We start from the raw sequence: 12,500 nt of genomic DNA, 5'->3' as shown, positions 1-12,500 counted from the left end.
TCATAGGCGAGTACGCGCGTGGCGAGATATACCAACTATATCTGTGGCATCTTCTCTCTTGATACTTAAACTGGTGGTGCGCTTCGAAGCCGGTCGCTTTATATGTTGTTGTTAGTGCGCTTGGAATCCGTTACGACGACGAGTTCTTCTCGTGGCGTTTCTCCCGATCGGACGCCGCCATTGTTATCGTCCGCGTTTGAGAAGAGAAGACGACGCTCGGTCGCGTCCTAGTCTGCATCTTCTACTGCACTTGCCATTTCTGCATCCCCTTCCTTCCTTCCTTTTTTCCTTTGACTCTTTTGTGATTCCACAAAATCATTTTTACATCTTTTTCTCTCTCTTTTTCTCTTCTAAATTTTTCCTTAGTACAGAGAAATTAAAGGGAAGATCGTAGAGAAAGAAAAAAAAAAGGAAAAAAGAACACACGCACGCACATACACGGAAAACACACACGCACACAGAAAAAAAAGCCGGCTCATGGCTAGCACGCCGATTATGACGAGGAAAAAGTGTACTACCAACGAATAACACGCCTCCCCCTTCTTTTTTTCTTTTCTGACCCTAACGATCCCTCGTTTCTACGCCTTTGCGCGTTTGACAGGTGCGTTCGAGACGCGCGTGAACGAGTAAGAGAAAGACAGAAAGAAGGGACGATAAGATCAGTTAAGAGAGAGCAGAAAGAGAGAGAGAGAGAGAGAGAGAGAGAGAGAGAAAAAGGGAGTGAGAGATATCCAGGCTCCTCGACACTCCGTGCAGTTTTATTGTTTTCCTTCTGCTAGTACTTGGAAGGGGAGAAAAGAGAAAGAGAAAAGGAGAGTGTGAGAGAGAGGGGAGAAAGAAAGGTCGTGAGACCGAGAAATAGAAGTGAAAGAAAGAGAGGGCCGATCTTCTCCTCGTCCTTGCTTGTCCTCCTCGTCATCGTCGCGTCGTTGAACCAGCCCTGGCATTTTTTGTTCAACATTAACTAACCATAAATATACATACACACGTACGTACATAAATATCACTACGATCAGTTGCTTCTTGTACTACTAGAGGAAAGGACGTTGGAAGACCCAGCAAGTTTTGCGATAAGAAAGAAAGATAGAGAGAAAGAAAAAAGGCAAGGAACCAGTGGTCTCGTGTACACAAAGTGTCCAGTGCATTATGTGATTGTTTTCCCAGCGACGCGCTTTCCTCGGCCACCGGTGATCGATTCGAAGAGCGTGAAGGTTAGTTCCTCTTTGTGCTTGAGTACTCTACCCACCTACTCTCTTCTTTCTATCTATCTCTCTTTCTCTTTCTTTCTCTCAGTATGAGGAAAAGGATCGACAGAGAAAGAGAGAATAAATAAATACGTACATACATAGATATAAAATATACATACATATATACAAATATATATATATAAATATATATATATATATACACATTCGTATGTATGCGTGTATGTGTGCGTGCGTCGATAAATCGATGAATTTCCGTTCGCAAGCGTGACCATTAGTAGTTGCTCGACTATTCATGACCATGTGCGTACAGCTCTTCTATTTCCTTTTCTTTTTCTTTTTTTTTTCTCTTGAATTTTCAAACCATTCAAGACTGCTCTCTTTCTTTATTCCTTTCTCTCTTGTTCTCTCTTTCTCTTTCTTTCTTAGAAGGGAGAGGGTTGCAAGTTTCGCGCCCCTTCACCCGACCTCCCGAGATTGTCCACGAGGGGACGCTTACTGGGCGACTTCTTTAGCCCGCTTTGTCCTTTTCGGTTTTCTCTTACGTTCTCATCCGAAGTTACGAATAATTGTTAGATTTTTCTTTCGTGAATCATCTTCTGTATTTTCTCATATGTTTACATATACAGAATCAATCGTTTATCAAAATTCATAAATATCAGATCTCAAATATTTCTCTTTTACGATTAATTGAAATTACAATAATTATAAAAGATGTCTGAACTGAAAGAACTATTTCCATTTATTTATTATTATTATTTCATTATCGTAAACTAAAAATAATGATGACGTGATCACTTCCACATATTATATGTATATATTTCAGAATTTGAAAGTCAAGAAATGATCTTCAAAGTATATATTGCTACAATGAATGTTTATATTTTTATATACTATATTTACTTACATGATATAAGGCTTGTGTTCTTTATTTTTACGTACTTATAATAACGAAAGATAGAAAGAGAAAGAGAGAGAGAAATTAAGATCGAATTGAAGAATTTTTATAACGTTCTCCGAATTAATTTCAGAATGGTAAATTTATCGATTTGATTTTATGATAAGTGCAGAAAGAATATATCAATTTTATCGTAACATCCACGTATATAATGTAATTACCTAATTAAAACAATTTACATTTATAATCGAGAGGCAGGTGTTTCGAATATTACCCGATGCGCTCGAGGAAGCACGAAGTCGGTTGTTAAGATATACCTACCTGCCTATCTTCGAAAGTAGTCGTTATAAAAGTATTCGAAATTCTACAGGCTTGGGATATCTGAGGATCTTTCTTCGTTTTCTCTTTTTTTTTTGTTTCTTTTCTTCGACTAATTCGATTCTCTTCTAATTTCGATCATTAGAACGATCGTTATCTACGACTAATCAACCAAATCATTACGATTGCGACACTCAAAGAATTCAAAGTAAAATAAATCATCGTCCATCAGATGCTTTTATTCTTTCTTCTAATTCTTAATTTTATCATATCCCGACGGTAATAATGATGATCATTATGGTGATTATTAGAAAAATACATACATAGTCTCCACTCCAAATTCAGAGCGCATACGTCGATCCGATTACCGGTTTAATTATGAATTTTTGTATCGAGCAAGCCGACGATAGACGGATACTTGATCCGTAATTTACGGCACGGAATTCTGTTATTTGCTCGTAATAGAGAGAATCGTATATGAGCATACGGGAAATATGTATATAGAAATACGCCGCGTATGTAAATACATACGTACGTACGTAGATGCATACGCGTATTATGTAGCGCACGAAATATTTGATATGGTTCCGCCTTGATTCTCGAAATTCTCTCTCCCTCTCCCTTTCTGTTTGTCTATCTCTCTCTCTCTCTCTCTCTCTCTCTCTCCTTCATTTTCTCACGAATTTTTGAATTGCTTGATCTTTCATACCGAGTCTTTATAAATCTTTTAAAACAATGAATCTCGTTTTGTTCATTCATAATGTAACTGATATATTCTAATATTTGAATGGTTATATGCGAAATAAAAAAGGCGAACTCGTCGTCGTTGGGAAAACGTGTAAGTAACAAGGTTATATCAATTGCATAGGAGACAATAACAAGCCGGACAAAAGCCATCTGTGTCACTTACGTAATGCATGTCGATAGATATCGACGTTTATGACACGTACATACATATATACCTTCGATTCGTAGCAATTATTCATATCGTAGGCGTACGTTCGTCCTTTACTGAACCTAATAAAGTTCACTATACCCATATTTTCCTATTGCTGGGAAAATCGCTTCTGTTTCCAATATAATTTTATATTAGGTTCGATTACTTTGAACGACTGATACTATTGGCCGTATAAATTACTGTTAAAATCAAAGTCATACTTGTTTTTTAAATTTATTATATATTTATATACATGTTTAAGAAGTAACGTGATTGGTTCGAGTATACGGGGATGTATTAATCTCGTTTACCGATTGTTAACAGTGGTTGGTTTCACAGAGAACTTTTTAAAAACGAATAGGCTACAGCTTGTTCAACACCTGGCACTCATTGGTATCATTGTAATACCAAAGAAAAGCATTCTATTGCTATACCAAGGGAAAATTTTCGATTATGAACGACCGCTGTTCTCTCTCTCTCTTTTTCTTTCTTTTTTCCTTTCTATTTCGTAAAGGAATCACGCTGGCTCGTAACAAAAAGCATAATAATCAATTTCCAAGCGTAGGACCAATTAGAGTGGACGATACTCGAGCGTGTCATTAGGGATATAGATATATACGTATCTAGCAAATCGGTGCTTGGCAATCGTGTTCCTATAGAAAACTCGATAATGTCACGAGTGTCGTTTGTATCAAAGACGAAGAAAGAAGATAGAAAGAGAGATAAGAGAGATAGAGAGAGAGAGAGAGAGAGAGAGAGAGAGAGAGAGAGAGAGAAAATTACAGAGGTAATCAGGAAAAACTCGAGAAATCTTGAAACGGGGTCAACAATCTTTAACGTGTCGAGAGGTTTCTTTAAAATGATTAGGTACACCCTGTAAACCATATTTCAATTTGTCGAGAAAGAAGATCGATATATATATATATATATATATATATATATATATATATATATACACATATTCGTATATATTTCTTACTGAAATATAGAGTACATTATAAAGTTTATTGTTATGTCGCTATCGAAATAAATTTCCCTACTCTTCGGTAGAATAATGCTTTTGCGTGTTCTATGCATGCTCCAGCGAAGTGCGCTACGTTAATCGAGTTTTTCGACGATAAAGGCGTTACGTGTCGTGATTCCGCGTGGGTGTCTCACGCGTACGAAGCTTCTTGTCGCTTCATTAAGATACACGACCAGCTTAATGATCTCTATGGAGATTCAACATAGGAGAAACTCACTCGACAATGAACACGAAGCCTTTACCGGGTAACAACGAGTTAAGAATCTTTGAATGAGCTCACTCGACTGTGATCAAGCAAAGGGGAGATCGACATTTTTCATTTGACTTTCTACCACTCTCGATCTCGATCCTCTCTTCCATTGTTTCTTCATTTGTATTATATGTTATCTATAAATTAATTCGTCTTTGTTCGTTGGTTGACCTTTTTTTTCGTCGTATTTATTTTTTTTCTTTTATTCTTCTTCTTCTTTTTTTTTTTATTGAGCATAAAATACAAAATTAATTATATGTAATTTAGAAATTAATTAATCTTAAGTAGCACGTCGTCGATCGAATAATGTTTTTACTACTTCGGAACTATTTATAGACATTACGTATTTTTTATTTTATTGAACATAAAACGTATAAATTAATAATCATTTATATAACGTATGAACTAATTAATTTTTAAATGTTACGTCGTCGATCGAGTCGTTGTTTGCTATTTTGGAGTCTCTTGTCAATAATACAATCTTTTTCTATTATTGAACATAAAATCTATAAATGAATTGTAATATATATATATATATATATATATATATATATATATATACACACACACACACACACATACATAGCGTATTGGTTATTGGTCAAATTTTTTACGCTACTTTCAATATTAACTTTTCTTATTAAAAAAAAAATGTATATTTTATTAATTGTACAACGTATAAATCAATTAAGTTCTACCAGCAAGTCATCGATCGATTACTTTTTTTTGCACTCATCAACGTTACATCCCTTTTTTATCGAACAAAAAATATCAATTAATTGCAACGCGCATAACGTATAAAGTAATTAATCTTAAACAACACGTCACCATGCGGATCAAATTCTTCTTTCGTTACTTTGGATTCATTCGTTCGCGTTACATTATTTTTTTCTTTTTATTAATCAAACAAAACTACTAAAAGACGACGTACATTTTTCTACTTTTCGTATTTATCCTAACTCGTTCGATCTCTTTCGATTTCGTGTTATAAATATACATTCGAGTTATTCATATACATATACTTTTGATATAGATATACGTTACACGTTACTCAACTATAGATAAGAGAATACAATGCGTTGAGCTGGTCGGGAGTAAATCGCAACGGGAGTAAATGCGAATCACCCCTAAACGTGCATACGTGCGGACACACTTACGCATTGGCGGCGAACGGCACGTTTTATTTGTTGGAATTAAGATTGAAAGGTACCGGAAGGCCGCTAGATACAATTCTCTTAATATCATATACCTCGTAACCAGTGATCATAGTAGATGATCATAGAATCGTTTCTCTGATCTAACACGTCTTTTCATTTTCGCTCATAAATTTCGAATTAACCTGTTAATGTGTTCGAACTTTCTCGATCATTGTTTTAATATATACAAATATATATATCTTATTTTTTAAATATTTGATATAATAAACACATTATAGCATATATCTTATCTTATCTTGTCTCTAGAAAAATTATAAGAGTCGTTTAATGCAAATAAATTTTGATAATTCGATTAAGTTTTAAATAAATCAATGCAAACGAAACAAATAATTAGATCAAAATATAAGAAGAAAACGTATATTTAATACAAAAATTTTTTTTTCGTTTATGAAATATTTGACTAAATAAGATTTTAAAGTAAATGTATATATATGCCTGTGGGTAAGGTGCATTGCTGGGTTTACGGCGGTTCGTTTAATCAACGCATAAAAAGAGGAGAATAGAATCAGGAATGTAGAAAAAGAGAGAGAGAAAGAGAGAGAGAGAGAGAGAGACAGAAAGAGAAAGGAAGAGGAAGAGAGAGAAAGAGAGAGAGGAAAAGACAGGAAGAGAAAGCGCTGTCTCTAGCATGGTCATAAACAAAACTTAAAGAAACACCGGCATGGTACTTAACGAAGCAGAGTTGTACACGTGTACTATGATAAATAATGCATCCCTCGTCCCTTCCATTCACGTGGCAGAAAGCAGTAGGTACATACGTGGACGGTGCATAGTCCGGACGTATGTATGTTAGTTTTGAGCTCGATCGAGAGAGCTCGGAAGCGTCCATATAGACGTGTCTTTCATAGCGTAAGAATCTTCCTAACTTGAAAATCTACCCATTTGTTTCCCACGTACAAGTGTGTAAATATATATATGTACATAGATACATATACTTTCGTGTGATACTCGTTTCTTTTCGCGATTGATATCGTGCGACCTCGCGATAATTATTATTCGCAATTCGTTCAGTTACGTGATCGCGCGTTCGCGCGCTCTTTCGTGCGTATGTTTTTGTGGGAGAATATTGCGAAGGAATATTTTGCAATTTTTCGAGAAATTGAAATTGTATCTTATCGGTATAATCGTTTATCTGACAATTTAAGTGAAATTCCAGTGGAAGTTTTAACGTGCGTTTATTATCTTCGTAGAAAGGATCTTTTAGAAAGGTAAAAATCATAAAGTACGTTTTATCGACCTTTATACTTTCTGTACTCCTTTTTCTTTCTTTTTCTTTACGTTGACGTAGATACACGTAGGACACATATGCTTGGGTATTACTCGGAAGCGACATTTTTATCGAAGACAGAAGTTAGTTCGCTCGTTGGAAATATCACGGTGGTCTCGTTCCGATGCGTTAAGTAGATATTGGTGAGGAAGAAGAAGAGGATGAGAAAAAAATAAGAAAAGAAAAGTCGAGCTGATAAAGAGAAAGGCTATAGCGGAAAAAGGAAGAGGAAAAAGAAGGGAACGTGAAAAAGTCGGAGTATGTACGATCGACGAATAAATCGCTTCGATAACCTAACAGCGTATATCAGAGCCGGGAGTTTATCGCGTTTGCTCGAAATGAGTCGTGTCTAATCGGTGCTCGATCCGCGTACACACGTTTCTCTCTTAACCGCTTAACCATTTAACGAATCTACTCATTCCGAACGATAATGAACTCATCAAAATCGTCCGCGACGAAAACCGACACGTAAACACGTATAATACGTACATATATACATACATACATATATATATATATATATATATATATATATATACATATATACCTACACGTATATGTAGGTACATGTGGCAAAAGAGAGGATACAGACCCTTCTTTATTTTTCGTACGTAGAATTTTTTGTCACTGAATAAAAGAAACAAGACAATTTTTCACGTCCCTTTTTCTCTCGAAACGTCAATGTCATTTCACGTTTTATTCGTCGGATCTTCGACGTTGATGAGAAAAGGAGGAGGAATTTTTCTTTCTCTCCTATTTAATACTCTTTGTCAATCGTTTTTTCCTTCTTCTTTTGGCTTTCTCGTACAGTGCCAAAAAATTTCTCCCTCTGGCACTAGAGTGATTTCGTTAATCGATTTCGGAGAAGAGTAGGAGGAACGATTCGTGTCATTGATTTAGTTCAACTACGTCTACGACATCTTTATTTTTATCATGGACTTTTATCGAGCGATAAGGAATAAAAAAGAAAATGAAAGCAAAAATAAACAAGTCGTCACCGGATTGAACGTGTGTGTATAGACGCGTTGTATACATAATTACGATACATCAACATTATTGGTCAGGCGACGATGATAAAGTCGGCCGTTTAAATTCTTGGCAATAAGTCTAATGGAAACGTCAAAGATTATTTCATTCGAACAACTCAGCAATTTGCTGACGGTCATCTCCGTGTTACATCCCGTGAAAGTTAGAGGTTGATATTGATTCGCGCGGTACAGAAGCCGTCAACAAAGATACTCTCTCTCTCTTTCTCTCTTTTTTTCATTCTACAGTCGTCTGGAACACAATGGAAATCCTACGAGTTATTTTCGCTTACTAATCAACGCTTCCTTATATACGAAGTGCTTCCACACTTTGAATTAATCGTTTTAATCATCATTATAATTTAACGATCATTTTAATCGTAATTACGAACGACTAATAACTCTTGGAATATCTTCAACGTTCATTTAAATATTTTCCTTTAAATCTACGATTAATAATCGATTATTGATTGATAGATCAATATATTTCTTTTTTATTTCATGCGAGATATAACAACAACTTTTTGTTATATCTTTTATTGAAATAAAGTTAAAAATTATTATTTGTACCTATCCAATCTTTTTTTTTATTTTCAATTTACATCAATTAAGTGTTACTAGTACTATTTTATCTAGTACATATCACTCAAAAGATATCGATACCACTAACGAATCTCGATATTCCCGTAGAAGAGTTATAGAGGAAGACTTTGTATATACATCGAGTGCACACGTATATCTATACCTATATCGTCATATACGTTATGTTTCTATTTGGTTTCGATGAATTTTAACGACAAAAAAGGGAGCGAACGGTAGAAAAAGAGAAAGAGAGAGAGAGAGAGAGAGAGAGAGAGAGAGAGCGAGAGAGAGAGAACAAATAAAATGGTAGATGCAACCAATGCGTACGGGGTTTCGACCCTTTTCGAATCGCTCGCCAAAATGCTCTACAAAATATCGGATACATCTGTTATAGGAAATATTTGTTCTCTCCGACGTTTCATCGTTTATTTTTTCGCGAATTTATATATCGGCGCTTGGGTTACGTTTTGCTTGTCAAATGAATGCACGTTCGTGTGGTCGTCTTTTTTTCTCTTTTTTTTTCTCGTTTTTTTCCTCTTTTTCTCTCTCGCACGGACAATTTCATACTTATTTTTTTGTTTTGTTTTCTTTTATTTAAGCTACAGTTCGCACATAGATTCTACGTACACATAGATATGTGCATATAGATCCATACTTATGCTTAAGTTTATTTTATGAATTTTTAAATTCTTACGTGTAGATTTTACATACACGTAGATATGTATATATAAGATTCATACTTACACGTATACTTATGTGTATATAAGATTCACACTTAAGTTTATGAATAGTTAAGATCTCGGACAATTAGAAACAAGAGTGAAATCGTTTCTGAAAGGATATCCTTGTCTTATATTCTTCTTCTTTATTACCATCCAATATTTTTCTATGTTAGAAACGTATAAATCTATATAGAGGCACATCATACTAACATACTTATACATTACATATCCGTGTGTGCAACGTGTCGCATGTCAGCGAACTAGCCATTCAGGTATTACCGGGCATACGTGGTCCGTCCCACTTATGAACTGAACTCTCTTTTTATCGCTATGTAGCGTGACTCACGGCTATCGACGTCGGATACGATCGCCGTTTGTAATTCTGTAAGAACACGAAATTACTCGATCGTCGTCGGCGCACTTATTTGTTTCTAAACATGTCGAAAGGGCCAATTTACATTTTTAATATCTACGATGTTACGTCAATAATGTCGTCGTAGTCGTTGTCGTTTTAACGACTTCGATAGCTAAACGTTGTGAAAATTGAAGAAGAGAAAAAAATATAAGTAAATAAAGTAAAAGAATGTAGGATGATACGGATGTATAGGCGTGAAAGAAGATTGTAATAGTGGATGAGTAAACGTCTAATGGCAGTGGATTAATATTAAAAGCGAATGTACGACGAGACAGGTTTTCCCTTTTGCTCGGAGATAAAAGACATCCCATGGAGTTTTTAATTAATACTTACGATTCGGGATGTAAAAGAAAGTTAATGTTTGGATACCTCCCATGAATCTAAAAACGAATTGCTCTTGACGATTTTATTCATTCTCACTAATTTCATTAACCTTTGTTTTTTTCTCCTTTATTTTTTTAATTTTTTTTTTTTTACTTTTAAACGTCGAATTTACTTTCGTTCTGTTTTTGACCCGACCGAACGATCGATCGAAACGATCGAGATGATCGTTATAATCGATTATAGCATTCTTTGTGTCCTACATACATATGAATATATGTTGTGTGTACACAAACACGCCTGCGCGCGCGCATGAGGGTGGGAGAAAGAGAGATAGAGGAAAAAAAAGTATTCGCTTCGTATTTGTCCCCATGCGTATTATCCATAATGGGTAACACAACTTTTTACTCGGGCTACTGCGGATAGAAAGGCGGGTAATTTGCGGTCAACGTACGACAAATATTGAAACTACACGCAGAGAGTGAGAAAGAGAGTGAGAAAGAGAGAGAGAGAGAGAGAGAGAGAGAGAGAGAGAGAGAGAGAGAGAGAGAGCGAGAGAAATAACGTTTATTGTACTAGAACAAACTCTGTATAAGTATAAAGGGGAACAGTATGAAAGGAAACAATATCAAATTTAACAATATGAAGTATAAATCTAAAGGAAAGACAATATACAAAATACATAATTCATTAATAAATTCTAAATTAAAATTATTATTGTTAAATATCGACTAAGCGAATAAATTTGTTTCAAGAAAGTACATAAAATTGCGAATATTATTATTATTATTATTATATATATATATATATATATATGATGAAAAAATTCTCAGTTTACCCAGTTTATTGTAACTAATTCAAGATGAGCATGGTAACGCTTCTGGCACTTTTCGTATGTACATGAAGAAGTACGATGGTGCATTTCAGCACTCAAAGGCACTTAATGCTCGAAAGACTAAGGTTCCAAGAAAATAAAACTACTTGAACGGAGAGGCAGAGAAAAAGAGAGAGAGGATGCATGGACAGCGAAAACTTTACTTTCTTCCCATAGGTTTACGATTACACGTAAGAGTTTGAAAAAAGTTTATGAAAATGTCTTTCCTATGTAATATTTTCTTTTGTCGAACGAAGAAGAAATCGTATATTGGATTTCCATTTGCCTTTCGTTCGAGAGTATACGTCCAGACATTTTTTATTTCTTCACCCCATGCCCAAGCCCACCCCACTATTCTGTCATTCTCATTTTATTGGTAATAACGTGGTTTTCGAAAGAACAGCAGGAAGACGGAGAATGTTCTCCGAGTCTGACCAAACAATTTTGATGATAGCAACTAGACGATTTCCTTTCCACCCCCATCGAAAAAAGGAGAGAGAGAGAGAGAGAAAGAGAGAAAGAGAGGAAGAGAGGAAGAGAGATAGAAGATGGTCTCATCGTGGCCGTTGTTGTTGTTGTCACGGACATCGAAATGATCGTATCGCATGTACCGTGGTCGACGATCTTTCTGGGCTACTAATCGAAAGTACAAAGGCCTTAATTCACGGTCAATCGTTGGCGGGGCTCAAGAAGGGAGCGATTTTTCATTACAGACGATGGATCCGGTCGTACATTTTCTCTCTCTCTCTCTCTTTTTCCTCCTCATCCCCTTTCACTAAACCCTCTCTCTCTCTCTCTCTCTCTCTCTCTTTCTCTTTCTCTTTTACAACGTACACGTGCACCGAAATATTTTCGATTCTTCGTTATACCCTCTCGGACATCGTTCGCAGTCGAATACCTATGTCTGTGTGTATGTATATATACGAATATACACATATATGTATAATAGATCATGCTCGCGGCAAAAGCATGCTGAAAGGAACGTCGAGACCTTCTACCGCGCCCACTACGCGAATATATATGACCACTCTGATGAATATGTCTGTAATATGTGTGTGTGTATATATATATATATATATATATATATATATATATATATACATAGATTATACACATAAGAGTGCATGTATATATACATATACATATATGTATATAGATTTGTATGTTTGTCTGTTTCAGGATGCAGGGACTGACGTTCCCGCGTCGGAAAGGGAGATTCACCCCGTCGTCGTCCTCCTCGTCGTTGCTAGTACTATTGCTACTGCCACTGGCCGAGCTACCCCTCGCGAACGGTGAGTCACTTTCGTTTCTTCTGTCTACAATCTACATCGCTGTCGATAATACATACACACAGTAGATAAAAGTGAAACGAAGACACCCTATAGAAAAATAATCCGTTCCTATATATATATATATATATATATATATATATATATATATATATA

At 35.6% G+C, this 12,500-nt stretch overlaps 1 protein-coding gene across 5 annotated transcripts in view; it reads left to right on the top strand.

Annotated features, from left to right (window-relative positions):
* LOC122630193 overlaps positions 1-12,500 on the top strand; it is a 44,718-nt gene that overhangs the window by 385 nt on the left and 31,833 nt on the right. Inside the window, exons 1-3 of one of the 5 annotated variants that reach the window (XM_043814444.1) lie at positions 6,934-7,057; positions 7,138-7,374; positions 12,235-12,347. In XM_043814444.1, the coding sequence (XP_043670379.1) occupies positions 12,236-12,347 (112 nt within the window). In that variant the 5' untranslated portion in view covers positions 6,934-7,057; positions 7,138-7,374; position 12,235. Of the gene's footprint in view, positions 1,212-6,432; positions 7,058-7,137; positions 7,375-12,234; positions 12,348-12,500 lie in introns of those variants that run through there. The other 4 variants (XM_043814443.1, XM_043814442.1, XM_043814441.1 and 1 more) reach the window with 4 other exon arrangements.

The sequence above is a fragment of the Vespula pensylvanica genome, chromosome 6 (assembly GCF_014466175.1).
Source record: "Vespula pensylvanica isolate Volc-1 chromosome 6, ASM1446617v1, whole genome shotgun sequence".
Taxonomy (NCBI): Eukaryota; Metazoa; Arthropoda; class Insecta; order Hymenoptera; family Vespidae; genus Vespula; species Vespula pensylvanica.
Note: the sequence above shows the minus strand (reverse complement) of the source record. Positions and strands in the feature narration are given on the sequence as shown.